The sequence below is a fragment of the Lissotriton vulgaris genome, chromosome 12, assembly GCF_964263255.1.
Source record: "Lissotriton vulgaris chromosome 12, aLisVul1.2, whole genome shotgun sequence".
Lineage (NCBI taxonomy): Eukaryota > Metazoa > Chordata > Amphibia > Caudata > Salamandridae > Lissotriton > Lissotriton vulgaris.
In genome coordinates this window covers 741,574,864-741,595,358 of record NC_141700.1, presented here as the reverse complement: position 1 = coordinate 741,595,358, position 20,495 = coordinate 741,574,864, and the positions used below count along the sequence as shown (strand labels likewise).

The 20,495-nt window shown below is 44.2% G+C and overlaps 1 protein-coding gene across 1 annotated transcript in view; it reads right to left on the bottom strand.

The window, feature by feature from the left end:
• Positions 1 to 5,896, bottom strand: part of LOC147678520 (extracellular calcium-sensing receptor-like) — a 46,153-nt gene extending 40,257 nt beyond the window's left edge. Inside the window, exons 1-2 of the mRNA XM_086945666.1 lie at positions 5,844 to 5,896; positions 2,465 to 2,756 (exon numbers count right to left, since the gene is read on the bottom strand). Coding sequence (XP_086801792.1) covers positions 2,465 to 2,756; positions 5,844 to 5,896 — 345 coding nt within the window. The remainder of the gene's footprint in view (positions 1 to 2,464; positions 2,757 to 5,843) is intronic.
• Between the last annotated feature and the right edge of the window lie 14,599 nt (positions 5,897 to 20,495).

Genomic DNA, 20,495 nt, shown 5'->3' with positions numbered 1-20,495 from the left:
CTCACCAATAAGGTGCCCATGACAAAACCGACTTGAGTCTTAAAACTAACGGTCATATCAAGCTAGTCTCCTTTGATAAATACATATACCGCCAGATTCATCATTCTCCCGTTTTGCGAGGCCCTAATAGCGATTCATAGCGAATCGCTATTAAGGACTCGCAAAACGGGATTCATGTAGGAATCGCAATATTATTTGCGATTCCTACACATTCTGTATTTGCGATTAGCAAATTGCTAATCGCAAATAAGGAAAAACTCCCCATGCATTCCTATGGGCCAAAAGGCCCATAGGAATGAATGGTGAGTATTCCTTATTTGCGATTAGCAATTTGCTAATCGCAAATAAGATAGCGATTTGAAGGGTGCCAGGGGTGTCCAAAGGACACCCTGTAGCACCCCTCAAATGATCTGTGACACAGGTGTTGCACACACACATGTCCAAAGGACATGTGTGTGTGTAACATGCAACTCAGAAAAATGCATTTAAATGCATTTTTCTGAGTTTTCGCAATTTACCACGAGGTCTGACCTCGCGGTAAATTGCGCCTAGAAATTGCGAATTCGCAAATTTAAATAGGATGTTGAATTGCATTTAAGGAATCTCAAATAGAGATTCCTTAAATGTCATTCCTCGCAAAATTGCGAGATCGCAATTAGCGATTTTTACATTTGGGATGCTGAATCCCAAATGCAAAAATCGCTCTCGCAAAGGGCCGGATTCTCAGAATCTGGCCCTTTGCGAGCGCATAAAAGCTTGATGAATCAGGCTGATAATCCCTCGGGGACACGGACTAGCTACCTAGTCCTCTCTCTCTTGATACGCGCAACATTATAGGCACTATAATTTGTCAACCCTTCAAGCAAGTTCCACTGCTGGTCGCTTGACAATAGAGTTTCTCCAAGTGAAAGCGGAATATAAAAAAGAAGAGTTTCTAGACTTGATTTACCCACCTACGGCTAGGAAATTATACATGCAATTTAGATTGGGGACTCTCCCTCTTATGCCGTTTACTAGCAAATGGGACAATGAAAATAATAATGAATGTCCAGCGTGTAAATATAAGCTAGAGTCTGAAATCCATGTCTTATTTATCTGCCCTGCATATTATGCATCTCGCAAACGATGGGTAAATCCAATTTGAAGAAACTTGGGCTTTAGACACTGTTTTCAAGCTTTTAGGGTTTTAAAGTATGACACCCATCCCCCTATTGTTTTTGCTGTCTCGCGATTTTTGGACGGGATGTGACACAAGCGTAGGAGTTTTTAAAAAGAATTACCTGTGGAACTGTATACTTGTCTCCTGTTAAAAGAAATTTATGAAGGGATTCACATATTTGGGTATTTGGAATATTTTTTTTCTTTTTTATTAAGTTAACGACTAACATCGATAACTTTTAATGAACTTTGATTCGGTTTTTATAATGGGATGGCTAAAGCGTAGTTTTAACTTGGTAAAATGATTGTATACATGACTGTTTTATACTGTTCTATGTTATTTATTATCTTTACTGTAATTTATATGTATGTAGTAATGTGCTTTTAGGGTCCGATGTGACCGAAATAAAGTTATCGAATGAATGAATGAACATAAATTAAAGAATAGAAGTGCATAGATTAAGAAATCAGATGTCTTCCAGCCATCCTCCTTCATAGATAAAATATGCATCTAATTAGTATCTGCTCAGGGTATAGATGTCTTTCAGGTACAAAACAACCAACATAGATCACCTTTGATATAGAGCCTGGTGAAATGGAACACAATATACACAGTCAACCTTTCTTTGTTACAATTATCCTTACATGAGATCAATCATAGTCCCCTCTGACTTCATTTTTAACTAAATGTATTTTGTAATACTGATAGTTTTATTCTTACAGATGTGAAGATGTTTAACCTGTGCATTGATTATGTTTATGTTCACAGTAATATTTACTTAAAGATTTTGGTAAGGACAACTTGGTTTAGATTAAATATTAAGCATCTATGTTTCAATATTTTAGATATTTTGAAAGGCTTTAGTTTTATTTGGTTCTTAAAATTCCTACAATTCAGTTTCATTATATTCTTTGTTTCATGTCAGATGATTTAAAAGATCTCTCGTTAAGAACCTTTGTGTAGGTTCTCTCAATTCACATTAATTAATAAAAGAAAGTCTTGTTATACTGCAAGCAGTACGATCAAATGGAACAAGTTACTGTATTTAATACCTGCAACTATCTTTTTTTAAATTAAAAAACAGATACAGACATCTAAGACCAGCAATAGGTGACATAGCTATACCAAACATCCCCTATTCTATGTAGGATAAAGTTTTAGTCACCATGGTTCAAATGCCTGATATTCCACTTGGAAGAAACATAAATACATTTTGCCAATTTCTAATCTAATTTTTATCTCTTGCATTCCAATCATTGCTCCAATGAATAATGGTCTCTAGTGTCAAACGTGTGGATCACTTACCTGTGTGTATCGGTATAGACCCAAAACCCATGCCATCACAGCAGAGTAAGCAGATGCAATGTCTCCTATGATGCCTGCTAGGGGAGGCTTCATGAGGCACCGGTAGCTTGGAATGGGCTCTTTTTGTTCAGTCAGCATCCAAAGGGTCCCTTCGAGAACCCGCTGCATTCGCATACAGGAATTGTATATCCGGAAACCCAAAGTGATATTGGGTAAGAGTTTTGGATTGCTGTTAATTTCCTCAATGGCAAACTTCATGGCTTGGAGATACTGGAAATTTGTATAGCTGAACCTGTAATGCAAAACGAGGTTATCTCACAGCTCTAATGTCAAAGTGTTCTTTAGAGATGTAGGTGGCCCTTGAAGCAATGCAAAAAATTACTAATTTTTGTTTGCTTTCATCTTCTGTAATTTTGTTTTCAGCTAGTGACTATTCCTCACTTGAAATTGTTAGTCATCCAACTCAAAAATACCTTTCCGTGTGTAAGTACAATCTGCAAATGTAGATGCACGAGTTATCAGTGAAAACACATTTTTCTAATTCAGAGAATGTGAATTTGAAAGCATAAAATGATCTACTAATGAATAATACTATCCCTGTGGTGTAATATTGCGTAAGAGAAAACTTATTTCATGGCCAGGAAGTAAGCCTTCCGGTGCTGCAAGACCATATAAATAAGGAAACAGCCACAAATATCTGGGTTTATGGTTAGTCACATATTTATCTAGACCAGTGTTTCCCAAACTGTGGTCCGCAGACCCCGAGGGGTCCCTGACACATTCCCAGGGGGTCCGCAGGCTGCAGTTTAGTTTTAAAAGCACTGAAAAGTATCTTGTTTAATTAGCTGTTTTCAAAGAACAATAAAAGTGTCAAGATAACTACAGTGATTCATTTCCCTGCTGGAGAGACATGAGAGTTTTGTCCAGTGGCAGCTGTGACTGAACCAATGTAGCACAGAGGGTTAATATGCCTACTGCAAAGAACATGTACCATGCATTTTAAAAAACAGTACTTGGTATGCATCGGTCAGGGGGTTACTGCTTTTGTCAGAGAGATTCTTTCATTACAGTGCAGTTCATAAGTGACAATCGTAATCTAGCACAGTGACAAAAACTGTCAAACAGCTGCTTGCAAACTGCAAGGTACAAGTTAGTGACTTATGTTTTTTTCCCAGTCTTTCAGTATCCTGATGCTTCTAAAAAGGTTTATTTGGGTGGAAATACATTTGTGTTGTTAAAGTCAATGCTAACCACTGTGTTATGTTCTGAATCCTGAGTTTGTGCTGCTCCAGACCAGCACTCCTTGAGTTTGTGCTTCTCCGGACCAGCCTCCTTGGCTTAACAACACACTCCACTACTTCAGAAACGCAGGGCTGCACCATATTTACAAGAATATGGTGCAGCCCTGCGTTTCGCCTGCGCTGGCGCTACACTTAACCCCTTCTGTGCTGATGACGAGCCTAGGCTCGTCATGCAGCACGGTGCTCGTGTGCTGGTGACGAGCCTAGGCTCGTCATGAGCCGTGGAACGCTCACACGCGGGGCTAATTTCCCCGCTGTGCTGAGCGTTCCATTGCGCGGGCGTGGTCATGACGAGCCCAGGCTCGTCACCAGCACACGAGCACCGTGCTGCATGACGAGCCTGGGCTCGTCATGAGCACAGCGGCGCCGTGCGCGGCCCCCCTCCCCCCCGCGCTGAGGGGAAATTAGCCCTGCAGCGAAGGGGTTAACAGGGGAAGATTGTTTATGTACAGGAAGGGCCCCCTTCCTGCAAATAAACAATCTTGAAATGTCATTTTGTCACTTCTATGTGTGCTGCATAATGCAGCACACATGTAAGTTACAAAATGTAATTTTTTTTAAGGTTGTTGATGTGCAGGAAGGGTCGCCTTCCTGAACCTAAACAATACAAGGCGTTTTGCAAAAACGAGGAGAAAGAAGCATTTCTCCTTGTTTCGCCAAGTTAAGACCAGGTTTTCCCTGGCCTTAATTTTGGCGCTGCTTCCCATTTACGCTGCTCTTGTAAATAGGGGGCAGCGTCAAAATCAATGAGTGTTGCAGGGGAAACACCCACCACAACACCCACTCTCCACCCCTTTCATGCTAAGAATTGTGTGAAAGGGGGTCTTATTTACAAGGAACTGTTAAGCCACGTTAAGTGGCTTAAAGTTGCCTTGCGAATAAGGCAAAGCCCATATCGCCACAGGAACGTCTCAAAAAGTGATGTTCCCATAGTGATAGGGGATTGTAAATATGCCCCTAAAATCATTAGTAATTCGAGTATTTGTTTTGTGTGCACATGTGTGTTCATTTTTTTCCGAATTACTGCTAATGTTTGAAATTTAAATCCTACAAATTGCTTGGGGGTCCCCGGCTTCCAGTGGTGACTCAATGGGGGTCCTCAGGAGTCAAAAGTTTGGGAACCACTGATCTAGACCATTGAAAACAGTCGGAAATGTACTCCTAACAAGGGCATGAGTATATACCACTCGAGGACTCGACTAGTAAGGGAATGCCCTCCAGATTTGTGGAGGTGTTGAAGAAGGAGTTGGTCAATGGGGAAACATATTTTCCCCGTGGAGATAAATAAAAAAAAAAAAGCGCAGTTTTACTGGTTCCATAACTCTTTAACTGTGTAATTGACCACTTTGTAAAATTGCACAAGTAGTAGTGCCTTCGTGTGCTTCTATGGAGGAATTCACAAAACTATTTCATGAACACTCCCGGAAAACGGTGACTGTGGAAACCTGCACCAGGCACAGCTTTGCAGTCATACTACTAAGTGAGTCATGTTTTATTTAATGGCTGTTTTTTCCGCGTTGTGTGATTTAACGTAGTAAATACTTTTTTGAAAGGCATCTTGATGAGCAGACTCATATTTTTAAATGTTCTAGTTTTTCTCCTTAAAGAAAATATTTTTCAATCTGAAGAAGCTCCTTTTCCTACACCCCCACCAGGTTTCGGGGTTATCCATTTCCCCTCGCACCATGGGCATTAAATTACTCCAGAAAATTCTATTGGTCCCTTGGGTGGGAGAATTACAAATGAGAGTTTGTCAATGTCTGCAAACTTACAAAGCATACCATGACTTGTTCCTCCCACGCTACACCACTTGCTTGGGGTTTACTTCTGAGTAATTTTACACACTTGCAGCACAGAAATACATAGCAGAAAAAACATTCCTTTAAGACATTTATTTTTTTATGAATAGCTGCTTGGCTTAAATGGAGCCATATACACTGCTCTTGCAGAAAAGGTGGAAGTGGCGTTGTAGATGGTGTGAACACGCACAAAGTTACACCTTGATGTATTGTGAGCACAGTGACAGGCTCCTTCAGTTTAGGTTAAGTTCAGTTAGCCTGATACTCTTTTTTTCTCACATGGATATCTTTAGCTGAAGGTGTGACGGCCTGTTCATGGCTTCACCTTTCATGTTTCTTATCTTCAACGACAGGTACCACAATTCAAATATTGCCTTTTGCTGTGTAGTTCTCAAGGTTTTAGTAACAGTTGCTGAGAGTCAACATGTGGACAGATCTGACATATATTCTGTCCTGATAGCTAAGTCTGTTAAGAATCTTGGCACAAATTTACTAATATTTTGTATTCAGGTTGTGGCACAGCCATAATGCAAAACGCCAGTTGAAATTTGCAAGGCCAAGCAAGAGCTGATTTGCTTTGCCTTATGTGGCTTTGTAAAAATAAATAATGCTGTGCCTTGCGCCGCATTGCATTACACTGTTTTGGGTAGGCATTGCATGGGTGGAGCAGGGTGTTCCCATGCATCCTCCTATGTATTTTGACCTAACACATTTCTGGAAAAAGAAATCATCTTTGTAACGCAGGCAACTTTGCACGCTGCACAAGGTTTCCTGTGTAGGTGCCAGGCTGCCTGAAATGCACCAGTGTTATGGGAGAGCAGAAGTGTGCAAAATCTTAATAGATATCTTCTACCTCTCCTGCAAAACAGCACAGCAAGTTGCCTTGCTATGCTGCCTTGCATGAATGGTTAGTAAATCTGCTCCCTCATGTCTCCAAAGCCAATTTTGATTTTCAAATAAATAAAATATTTCTAACATGGTAGAACTGGCTTAGACCCAATTACAATAGTTAATTTATTTATAAGTTCTCAGTAAAGTGCACTAAATGTGCCCAGGGCCTGTAAATGAAATGCTACTATTGGGCCTGCAGCAGTGATTGTGCCACCCACTTAAGTAGCCTTTTAAACATGTCGACCTAGATAGTTAAACTGTTGCAGGCCCAAACCTTCCTTTTTAAAACATATAAGTCACCCCTAGAGTAGGCCCAGTACAGCCCAGAGGGCAGGATGTGTACGTTTAAGTTGTGCATGTCTAGTTAGTGAAAACCTTAAATTAGTTTTTCACTACTGCAAAGCCTTTCTCTACCTTAGGATAACATTGGAATTGTCTTGCTATATTTTATAGGCACAGATTCCAAATGGGAAGTGATAACTTGTTCATGTTTGGTGTCTATGGAATCCTAATTTAAAATCCTAAAGTATGTTAAGTCAGATTTTAAATTACAATTCTGAAAATGTCACATTTAGAAAGTTGTTCCAAGGCGGCACGTCACTTACGCGCCAGTCTGTCGCACTGCTAAATGAAGGATTTTTTCCTTTCAATAGTCCACTCCATACTGCATTAACCAGTTTTTTCAAAAGTATGCCAATAGTAATCCAAATGTTTTCTTTCTCAATTCTTCACATTGAAATATCACTGTCGAATATCCCCATCTTCCTTAAAAAAGCTCAACAGAGTTTGTTACCTTAATAAGCTGCAACCAGCAGTTTCATCTTTCTGTCCATCGCAAAAGCATGTATACAAAAGCAGGTGTTCAGCAGGCTTTTAAACCGGTCACCCACATGTCCGTAATTAATCTAACAAATTCAGAGACAAGCTCTACCCCGGTGTACTCTTCCTCCATTGGCTACGAGTCATGAAAGCTTGTGCCCTGAACCCAAACTCCCATAAAGCAGTGCATAAGTTGTAAGTCTGAAAATAACACTTTCAGAAAGCTGCCAAGTTCTTACTTTAACAATGTTGTGCCTCTGTCTGTCTCTGAATGCCTGTCTGGGGTGGGTGCCAGATCGACTTTGTGAATTCCCTCTAGACAGCCACACGCAAAGGGAATTTAGGTGTGCCTGGTGGATCCATTTGCATCCTGATGGGCCATCCCCAGGCAGATGGATCAACCTGGGCAGGATGGGAGGGAGGAACTGATACGTGCATCTGAATAGGGCTGTGCCTGTCCCCACACAAACAGCTGTATCATCCCCTGTAGTGAGCATGGAGCCAGGGAAGGAAGGGCAGGGACTTTGTACACTTCAAAAGCCTCTTGTTGATGTCTCACCCACTTCAAAGGCACAACTGGTAAGAAGTACTGGACCCCTAACACCACCAACTCAGTACAATTCTGGACTTGAGCATATTCTGCAAGGAAGAAGGACTGCTGTGCTGCTGAAAGGACTGTCACTCTGCCGGACTTTGCTGGGCTGCTGCTGTGCCTGAACTTTTGTATTTACCCCAGTCAATCGCAACCAGATATTCCTGGTTGGTGCTTTATGCTTTTAAGCACTGTATTTCAATATGATGTGTAAAAAATCAGAACTCCAGTTGTACTCATTGGATTTTTGTTGTTTTGTTTTGTTTATTTAAATAACCTCTAGTTTTCCAGCATCGTGTGGATTTTTTATGTGTGCCGTTTATAATGTTTTGAGTGTTGCACATTAAATTACTCATCGTCTCTTAAGCCAGCCTGCTCTGTGCCAAGCTACCAGAGGGTGAGCACAGGTTAATTTAGGGCGTGTATATTGCTTATCCTGAATAGGATTGTGGCCACCACTTGGACAAGGTATATACCTCTGCAAGCTAGAGACCCAATTTCTAACACATGCCATTGCCCATATCTTGTTGATTGTATTCTTCCACTAACTCACTTTCTGTAAACAGGCCTTTGAATCTTGATCTTATCTTGTCACATTAGCTGTGCATTTAAAGACAGAGGTCAAATGTCAATCTCTCTCTTCTGATAGAGCTTGGTGTTTCTTTTTCTTTTTCTGTCTTCAAAGTGGGAGAATGTATGGTACAATCCAGCTGGGCATTCAATCCATGTGCGAGGAGAGGGCGTATGATGTTTTTTCTAGCATACAAAAAATGACAGAACTGTGCTTATGTCTTGGAATATATCACAATTTGTACAAATGAGGCACATTTTTGGGGAATTTTGAAGTGTGATGGAAAGAGTACAATCAAAACACATCAATACAATAGGTGATGAGGTTTGTTCACATCGGTACAAATGTAGTGGTCATTTCAGTTGAAAATGTGTTGTCTGTAATGGAAGTGCGCTACCGCACCATACAAACTCCACACAACACCACTCCACTCCACTCCACTCTTTGCCCTTCCACTCTATGCCAACCTACTCCATTCCAATTCACTCCGCTCTACTCTACAACATGTCTCTACACTCTATGTCCCTCCACGCTGAGACACTCTATGATTCGCCACGCCACTTAAGTCCATGCCACTTCAATCTATGCCTGTCAAAGCATGACCAAATGCGGCACTCCACTCTACACCTCTCTACTCCATACCATGTACCCCACTCCACTCTACCCCACTCCAATCATCCACTCCACTCCAATTGATCCCACTCCCCTCAACTCCACTCTAATGTACTCCAATGTGCCCCACCTTACTTCACTTTGATACAGTCTACTCCACTCCAATCTCCCCCAATACACCCTAACTCCATTTATCACACTCCACTCCATTCCACCAAACTCCACTCTAATCTACTCCACTCCAATCTTCCCCACTCCACTCTTCCCCACTCCACTCAATCTAATCCAATAAACCCCAACCCCATTCCAATCTACCCCACACCACCCCAATCTACCGCATTCCACTCAAATCTGCCCCACTCTGCTCCAGACTAACCCAGTCTACTGTACTCCACTCCAATATATCCCAATCCACCCCACGCAATGCACCCCAATCCAATACACTCCACTCTACCTGCCTCCACTCCAATCTTTCCCCACTTAACTCTACTCCATTCCAATTTGCCCCAGTCTAATTTACCTCACTCCATTCCAATTGACCCCATTCCACTCCTATCTCCACTGTAATCTACCCAACCTCTCTCCACTCTAATCTACCCTAGTGCACTCCATTCCACACTACTCTGCCATATTCTACCCACTCCAAGCTACCACAATCTACCCCACTCCACTCCAATATGCCACACTCGGATCCATCCAATCTACCCCATTCCACTCCAATCTATCCCACTCCATTCTGCCACACTCCACTCCAAACTACCTAAATTTACCCCATTCAACTTAATTCCATTATACCCCTCTCCAATCTGCCACACTATACTCAAATCTACCCTACTCCAACCTAACCAACTCCACCCCAGTAAAAGCTACCCCACACACTCCACCCCAATCTGCCCTAATCCAATCTACCCCTCACCAATCTACCCTACTCTAATCTCCTTCTTCACTCAACTCCACTCTACCCTCAATCAAACCTCACTCTACACAATCTGCCCCACTCCATCCACTCCACTGCAATCTATCCACCCCACTCTACCCATCACACTCTACACCAGCCCATCCCATTCTACCCCACACTACTCTAACCCACTCCAATCAAACCTGCTCTACTCCAATCTACCCCATTCTAATCATCCCTCTTCAAACTACCCCAATCCAATCTACAATCTACCCCAGTCCAATCTACTCCACTCCAATCTACCCTACTCTAATCCACTCAATCTAACCAACTTCACTCCACCCTGATCTACCCCACTACACTCTACACCAATCTGCCACACTCCATTTCACTCTACCCAATGTACCACACTCCATTTCACTCCAATCTACCACATGCCACCCAAATCGAACACACTCCAGTCCCATCTAACTTACTTCACCCCAATGCACCCATCTCCTTCCCACTTCAATGTACCCTACCCTACTCCAAACTACCCTATTCCAATCTACCCCATCCAATCTGCCCCACTCCACTCCACTCCAATCTACCCCACTCCAAACTATACCATTCCTATCTCACTCCAGTCTCCCCCTCCACTCCAATCTACCCCACTTCCCTCTAATCTTCTCTACCATGATACACCCAAACTACCCCACTCCCCTCTACTCCACTCCAATCTACCCCAATGCACTCCAATGCTCCCATCTACTTCTCTCCATATCTACTTATTGCTCTCCACTCCTTATGTACTTGTCTCTACTCTAATCTACCCTATTCCACTACAAACACTCACAATGTACAGCCCTCCAATCTACCCCAATTCAATCAATTCCACTACCCCACTCCAATCTATCCCACTCCAATCTATCCCAATCTACTCTACTTCAATCCAATCTACCCCACTCTACCCCAATTTACCCCATTCTACCACACTCCACCCCACTCCGATCTACCCCACTCAAATATTCCCTATTCCAATCTACCCCAATATACGCCATTCCACCCCACCCCAATCTACTCCAATCTACCCCAATCCACCCTACTCCATTCTACCCCACTCTACCCTCACTCCACTCTGGGCCAATCTACCACACTCCACTCTCCATAATCTGTCCTATTCCACTCTATCCCAATCTTCCCCACTCCAAAATACTCCACCCGCCTCACTATGTGCCACTAGCTTTTAGCCATGCTGAACAGCAGCCACACTGCAGTACATAATGGCTAAAACACATTGCCAAAACTAATAGCTCTCAAATAGATATGACCTATTGACTTTGCCAATGTTTGATTTATATTGTGCCAGAGATAGAATGGCAGCCATTTCACACTACTTTGCTATACATAAATACATGCAGAGTTACATCATGTGTCAGTCAGGCTCATAGATTTCTAGAGAGTAAAGCAACTTTCAACAGCAGAGTGGCAACTCAAGTTTTTAAATATTAACAAAGCGATGTGGAGGGTGAAAGCCTTATACCTGAAAGGCAGAAGGTAAAAGGGACAGATGTTAAGGAAGTACAACCTACACTACCTTAAACAGTGAACTGTTTCCCTCCCTGTGCAGCTCCGCCTGGTAGTGTCTGCCCCTTGCAGGTCCACTGACCCTTGCTGGTTGGTGTTCAAGGTCCTCCTCCACCCCAAGTTAGTAGCGTGTGCCTCAAACCTGGTAGGCTAGTGGGCAGCGTCTTTGCTCTGCTACTGGTCTGCCTTCTGTCCTTGAGCTTTCTGTCTCTTTTTCCCTCTGCATTCTTTTTTACTTTTTCTCGTTTTCCCCTTTTTGCCTACTTTTTCATCACTTTCTAACTCTCTTTTTTGCACCATGCCCCTGCTGCTGCTCGACCCCCGCAGTCTGCCCTCTTCCAGCGCTGTGTTTCCCGTCTCCTACTTCCTGCCTCCCAGCCACTATTTAATGGTGGCTGCCAGCGCGCTAAAGGCAAGCCTGTCTACGCCTGTCCATGCCTGGAATGTGCCCATGGCCTATGAACCTGGTTGTTTGATTCCTTCCACTGAGACGATGTCAGCATCCTCTTCGCCCTCAACACTGGAGGCCACGCCGCCTGCCACATTGCATAGCTGAAGGATACCCAAGGACCCTTTCCATGCCAATACTACAGCTGAACCCTCACCCACCTCTGCACTCTAGCTCCTCCTACCACTTGGGTGACCCACAGCCTACCCGACTGGCTCAACTGCATCCTCCTCAACACGTGCTCCCTCCACCAACACACCACACAAACACACCACCGAAATCTGGGACCTCCTAGACTCCATCTCCCCCGATGTCGCAATCCTCACAGAAATCTGGATGAACCCCATCTCAGTCTTGTATATTGACACCGCCATCCCCGATGGTTAGAAGATCACCCACATGGACTGCACCGACTGACCAGCTGGAGTCATCCCCATCAGCCACAAGAAATCCCTCTGCCTGACCACTGACTCGGACTACCCTCTGACAACCATGGAACATTTCCACTTCCAGTTCCAGTTTAATGTCACCACCACCCTCCATGGGACCCTCGCGTACAGACCAGGCCCATGCCCGCCCTTCAACGACACCATTATTGACTTCATTGCACCCCACGCACTTGCATCTACCGATTACATCCTACTTGGTGACCTCAACTTCCACCTAGACAACCCCAATGACCAGAACTCCACCACATCCCTCCTGAAGAACCTCGCCAACTTTGGACTCAAGCAGCTAGTCACCACTCTGCCCAAAGCAGCAGGATACATGCTCGACTCAGTCTCCTCTACCAGTGAAAACATCACCTACAGCCACATCTTTGAACTCCTCTAGACCGGCTTCCACTGTGTTCATTTCGCTTTCACCAAACCCACCGTACTCCACCGCACCTCTCAGCACAATCACACCACTAACATCCACAGACGCCAATGCTGCAACACGCAACCTACACCATTGGCTCTCCAAATGTTCTAATGCACTGGCACCCCTCAAGAAAGCATCCAGCAAGCAACACTACAAGAAAGCTATTTCGTTTACTGCCACTCTCCACGAGTCCAAACTCACTTGTAGATGGATTGAGAAGAGATGTAGGAAAAGCAAAACCCCAGAATGCCACACAGCCTTCGAAGCAGCCATCAATGCACACCCACTCCTACTCAAATCTACAAAGAAAATGACCCTCCGAGATAGAATCAACACCAACGTAAACAACAGCAAAGAACTCTTCACCATCGTCAAAGAGTTCACCAAACCCAACAGCAAGACCACAGAAGCCCCACCCTCCCAAGACCTCTGCAACAAACTCGGCGCCTACTTCCACTAGAAGATCAAGCTGATGTACGACAGCTTCGACATCCAAGATCCACCCTTCACTCCTGCCACCACCACATGCAATGACTCCGCCCCCAACAGATCCTAATCAACGGGACCCCACTCACCACGTAAGACACTCTCAATACTATGAAGAGCATTCACTCCGGCGCACCCTCAGACCTCTGCCCGCACCACATCTTCCACAGAGCTGCCTCCTCCATTGCCCTTGAATTACGACACACCATCAACTGCTCCATCAAGACCAGCACCTTCGTCGATGACTGGAAACACATGGAGATCAACCCCCTGCGGAAGAAACCATCTGCCAACCCAATAGACTTCAGGAATTACAGACCCATCTCCCTTCTCCCCTTCCCAGCCAAGCTCATTGAGAAGGCTATCAATGTCCACCTCTCCAAGTTCATCAAAGCCAACCACGTCCTGGACTCCTCACTAACCGGATTCCAAAGCAACGACAGCACCAAGATCACCCTCCTTGTCACCACCGATGACGTACGCTCCCTCTTTGGCCAGGGAGAAACAGCAGCCCTTTTCCTCCTCGACCTCTTGCTACCTTTGACACTGTCTCCCACCGCACCCTAAGCACGAGACACCATGAGGCCAGCATCCATGACAAAGCCCTGGACTGGATCCGCTCATTCCTCACTGGTAGAACTAAGTGAGTCAGACTACTACCATTACTCTCAGGACCCACGGATAGTGGCTGTAGAGTTCCCCAGGACTCTTTCCTGAGCCCCACCCTCTTCAACGTCTACATGGCCTCGCTCGCAGCCATAGTCAATAACCATGGGCTCAACATAGTCTCCAACGCCAACAACAACCAGCTGATCCTTTACCGCACAAACAAACCCACATTCGTCATAAACAATTTCCACAACATGATGAAGCCCGTCGCTACTTGGATGAGAGACAGCTGTCTCAAGCTCAACTCAGACAAGACTGAAGTCCTGATCCTGGGGCCCAGTACATCTGCCTGGGAAGACTCCTGGTGGCCCTCCGCGTTAGGAATGCCCCCAAACCCATGGGCCACGGACAAACCCTCTGCATCATACTGGAGTCCCCGCTCACGATGAACCGCCAGATCAACACCATCTCCTCATCATGCTTCGACACTCTGCACCTGCACTGAAAGACCTTCAAATGGATCCCCACTGAGGCCAGAAAGACAGTCACCACACACTTATCAGCAGCAGACTCGACTATGGCAAAGAACTCTATGCATGCATCACCCAGAAATTCCCCCGGACACTACAGAACGTTCAGAACGTCACAGATTGGTCCTCAACATCCCCCGCCGCAGCCACATCTCTGAACACCTGCGAGAACTCAACTGGCTCCCGGTAACAAAAGAATCATGTTCAAAATCCTCACTCCTGCCTACAAAGCCCTCCATGACGCTGCACCAGCCTACCTGAAACACCACCTCTCATTCCACGTACCCACCATACACCTCCGCTCTGCCCAACTGGCCCTTGCCTCCATCCCTTGGATCTGCAGGACCAGGCTCCTTCTCTTACTTCGCCGCCAAGACCTGGAAGGCCTCCACCTCAGACTATCCCCTTAGCTAAACCAATTGAGGAAGGATCTCAAGACCTGGCTCTTTGACTGAACCTCAGAGTGCAGTAGGACCTACAGCCACCCCAGTGCCCTAGGACCCTAGCAGTGAGTAGCCGTGCTTAGCAAATACTGATTGATTGATTGATTGATTGATTGATTGATTGATTGATTGATTGATTGATTGATTGACTACAGAGATGGAAGACAGACTCTACTGTTCAGCCTTTGTGGCTGGTTCTGTCCCTTGTTACCTGGCCTGAATGACCGCTTACCTGAACAGTTCAGTGTTAAGGTATGGAATCTAATATGTGATGTTTGTAAGTCCTAATATCGTGGCATGGGTGACAAAATTATAGTGATGAAAATAACACATTTAGCATCAAGGAAAGGTAAATTGTGTGATAAATTCTCTGATCAAAAACACATTATTAGTTAAGTAACGAAACGTAAGCATCTTTTACATTTAAGAAAACTGTGCAAAAGTTAAACCATATGACATGAAAGAACATAATATCTTAAAAAAGAAAAGTAAACACAATCAGGCAATTATTTTTAAAAGAATATCTATCAATAATTAATGATTTATCTTATCTGGGAACACCAAAGCAAACATTAATTACAGTTGTGTTTCTCCTTGCTTTAGTAAAATATTTGTGGTAAACATACACAATTTTAAATTCAGTGAGAAATAACCCTCATTAAGGATTTTTTCAAAATTGGTGCTACTCTTTTTTTCTCTGCATCAAGGTGGTATAATAATACATGTCCTTTAAGGCGTGTTTAGACTGCATTCACACTATCTGACTCTGAGAGCACTTCCTTTCAAGAAGACTCAAGTTCAGAAGCTGAATTTTATATTCATCAGCAAGTGTCCTCCCAGGGAGATCACAAGATTCAAGAAATCAAAGCTCTCAAACAAGTGCAAAAGAGCAAAATATGTGTGCATCTAATCCATGCAGATTTGAGCACATTCTAAAAAAAAATAAAAAAAATGACATGAATAGTGAAATCCAAAATTTTAAAGCAAAAAAAGAACCATGTTTTGAACCCTCTTTAAATACATTAATGTTTTCACACCTTCTTCAAATGCTTCTCCAGTCCTGCAATTTAGTATTTAAATATGAACTAGACAGGAACTTTAGGGGCATATTTATCAAAGATTTGCCTCGTCCGTAGTGAAACGCAACGGGCGCAAGAGCGATGCAACTCAAGTCAGATTCATCAAGACAAGCAAGGCAACCTTTTGTGGTCCGATAAGTTGAGAGTAACGCAATACAGCGCAGAACGCTGCATTGTGTTACTCTGCTCTAGGGAGGCATTCTATAGATGGAGCATGGTGTCCCCATTTCCCCACCCATGGATTTTGGTATGTTCCTACATTTACCATTGCTTTTAGGCCTGGGAATGCATCAAAATGCTACGCCTCCCCAGGGGAGAAGCAACCTGGAAAAATATTGCTATTTCTACACGTATTTTCCTCTTTCTCCATTTGCTGTATTCTGAAGCACACATACAAAGACGAAAATGCCTTAGAGGATTATTTTTGTGCAGTAAGGTGTCCCTTCCTGCACAAAAACAATCCGGCTTACAACGCCGGCACCCTTGTACCATGGTGCAATGGTGACTGTGTTGGTGCTAACCAGCACATTGTGCCCCAGCACAGGAAAAAGACAGGAATGTGCCGTAGTGTGTTAAAAACTGCACATGCCTTGCCTTACCCTGTCACGCAGCGCAACGGGAATATATATTTTATAAATATATGCCCCTTAATTCTTAAACACCTTAGCAAAAGCAATAAACATGTTTAAGGTGACACACAATCACCTGGAATGTGTTCGAATCCCATTTGCACTCACCTTGCATCAAAGAGCTAAGTTATTTGATCCTCTATCAGTAGTTTGTGGGGCAGATTTACAAGCCCCTCGCAAAACTTTTGCTCTGCCGTTGCATCGCTTTTGTGACGCAGATGCGTCATGTTGCAAAGTCCTGCGTCAGGTATAATGTGACGCAGGGAGGGCGTTCCCACGCAGGAAAGCCTTGTAAAAGTGACGCAGTGAAATCTATAAGATTTCACTGCTCCACCTCTAGGATGCAGGGGTGCGTCAAAACCTTACTCCTGCTTGAAGCAGGAGTAAGGAGTGACAAAATACAATAAGTATAGGCCTCAACATGCACTGCTGGAGTTGCGTCGTACTTGCGACACAACTCCAGCAATGTCTGACTTTTGGGTCAGCAGGTGCGTCAGAATTTCTGATGCATTTTCCAATCCTTACGCCATTGTGTGCCGTATTATAAATATGGTGCATCCATGGTGGCGCAAGAGTATCGCAGGCTGGCGCAGGGACACTGACGCATCTCTACAGATGCGTTAGTTTCTTGTAAATCTAACCCGGGTGTTTAGCTCTGCTATTATGCTTCCGAAGGTGGGTTATGTCCAGTGTGCCAAATCCCCAATTATGGTATAAATGCTACACAAGTACATAATTCTAGTGCCTTAAATGTGTGATACATAGTATGTGGCCGTTAGTGAGGTATAGCAAGTTATTTAGCAGCAGTTTAAAAGTGAGGACTGTCCTCAGGGCCAACCTTCTCTTACAGCTACCAATGCATCTTGCTTCACTTACCACCATGCTTACATAGAACCGGGTGTGTTGGGTGAATGCTACTTTCCTTCCTCACATTTTCAAAACAGTCCCAATGGGATGTCATAACAATACAACCGCCAACATGGTAACAAAGATATAAGTGCTCTTAATTTTACAGTAACCATCAAATGACTGAAATACAGAAACAGCGCAGTCACTCAGGGCCTCATTACTAGTGGCCTCTTAGTAGCTACTGATTAGGAGATCCGCTGTGTCTCAGCATCTCGGTTTATTTTCACCCTGAGGTCCTCTTTGCTGAACCTACGAAATTGGTGTCTGAAAGGTCGGGGGAAGTAAAAGGAAGGATGTATGACATTACAGCGCATACTTTTACAACGCCTACCTTTACAACGCATTTTTTACACCGCAACATCCATTACAGCGCATACCGTTACAACGCATACCATTACAACAAATTCTTTGAAACTACCTTTACAACGCATTCCACTACAATGCATACTACATTTACAACGCATACCATTACATTGCATTTAAGGTAAGTATTGGATAGTGTAGGGGCAAAAATTACTATTCTAACTCCAGGGGGTGCAACAGTAGGGTAAGTGTTGGATAGTGTAGGGGTTAAAATTACTATTCTAACTCCAGGGGGGGCAACAGTAGGGTAAGTGTTGGATAGTGTAGGGGTAAAAATTACTATTCTAACTCCAGGGGGTGCAACAGTAGGGTAAGTGTTGGATAGTGTAATGGTACTATGTGTTGTGATGCTAGGCGTTGTAATGGTATGTGTTGTAATGACTGCATTGTAATGGCATCCGTTGTAGTGGTGTGCGTTGTAGTGTCATGCGTTGTAATGGTTGCGTTGTAAATGCATGCGTTGTAATGGATGTTGCATTATAAAAGTTTCGTTGTAATGGTAGTGCGTTGTAAAAGTTGTGTTGTAAAGGTTGTTTCCCATAAGGAATTACCAGGGGATCTGGACCCAGAATTACAGATCTCCCTGGTAACTACCCATTTCTTCAGCTTGTGATGCTCCCTATTTTTACTGCCCCTAGAGTTAGCCCTAGTACCGGTGTCAGACTCAAACTGGGGATAATCTGGGCCATTTTCTGGCCGCTCATAGCAAGGACCGGAATCTGCCATACTGGTCTATTTGCTGATTTTTTTATTATTTTTAGCACAGATTGCTGAATTACTTTTGTACTCCCAGTGCACTAGAAAGTAGATATATGAAATGTGCAGGAATCTCTGGAACCCAAGATACATCTGAAGTCAAGAAGCGATTCTCTGCACCAGGCCATGGCCAGTTTTATGTGGCTAGATATCATTATCCTTTGAGTCCAGGGCACAACCCTTTGACCTCCCTTGGAGCCAGATCTACTAAGGTGAGGTCGCAAGCAAAACGATGGGCCTTGTTTACAAGAGTCTGATGTATCGGCGTTGATGTATCAGTTTCCTTGCGCGTGCATCAAACGCACTAGAGACACCGTGGATGCACTATATTTATATTATAGGGCTCCATGGCACTCGGCTTAACAGACGCATCAGAAATTCTGATGCATCTGTTGGTGCAAAAGTGATGCACTGCTGAAGTTAGTCGTAAAACTGGCGCAACCCCATCAATATGTCAAAACACATGGGCCAGCCCCATTTAAATGTCCTGCGTCAATCCGTACAACTAGTCTGAGTTGGCATTAGGTTTTTGACGCAGTCAAGTCGTAGAGTGGCGCAATTGGGTGTTGCAATTTCCCCTGCACCACTTCTACATGGCTTTTTACGAGAGAACGCCTACCCTTCATTCATCATACCTGGTGCAGGCATAATGTGGCGCAGGGCTCTGCAAACTGACGCATTGAACCCAATGCACCAGTTTGTAGATAAGGAGCAGTGTGCGGCACTAATTGCGCCTCTGTGTAAAAAAATGTGATGCAGCTGCAGTTCAATAGGCTTGTAAATGAGGGCCTGGGGGCCTCATTTATGAGAAATGACGCATCGCTGTGTGAAAGCAGCGATGCGTCACTTCTCAGTGCGCACTTCTTGCGTCATGATTGATGCGTCATATTTATAATACGACGCATCATGTCGCAAGGAGTTACAGATACGTCAGTATTTCTGACGTATCTGTGTGGCACAAAAGTGACGCATTGATGGAGTGTGTCACAAAAGTGACGCAACTCCAGCAATGTGTCCTTTCACATGGGGCAAGCCCCATGTGAAAGGTCCTGCATCAGTCTTACGCCTGCTGTGAGACAGGCGTAAGATTTTGACGCATTAGCCGCCAAGAAATGGAGCAGTGAAATCTTATAGATTTCACTGCGTCACTTCCATGACCCTTTCTTGCGTCAAAACGCCCTCCCTGCATACATTATACCTGGTGTAGGTATAATGTAGTGCAGGGGTTTACAAAGTGACGCATCTAGGTAGATGCGTCACTTTGTAAATATGGTGCAAAAAGGCACATTTTTTACACTGCTGGTGCGTCACAAAAAGTGACACACCGGCAGCATAAAAGTGACGCACGGCCTCATAAATGAGGCCCTATGTTTTTTGCTTACAGACATGCAAGTTTAGCTTCATTTTGCGCTGTGACTGATGTGCTGCTTAGTCGCAGTGCAAAAATCCTATTCTCAAGGAGCTACAAAAGCGCCTGCATTATTAGCAAACGTTACTGAAACATGTCTGTGAAAAACAAAATAAGGAAACTGAATTTGGATATTGTCTTACTTTTGGCAGGTTTCCCAGGAAGGCCTTGTTGTATAGGAGATGGACACAGATCCCGGGAGATGGACGGGGAAGATTCCTCCAATCAGGATGTCCCCATCTGTTGAGGACCCGGACACTTCCGGTCTGTGTATCTTGCAGCTGGTGTCTGTGGCCTGGGGAAGGGCGATGGTTATCAGGTGGGCTAACACCAGCCACAGCACGGCTTTCTGCCCAGTGAGAGGATGGCACAGGCACCTGGGTGACCACCTGGCAGGAGTCTGAGGAAATGTCACCCCCATGGAGCCGGAATAAGCAGCGCGCCACCTGCAACTCATG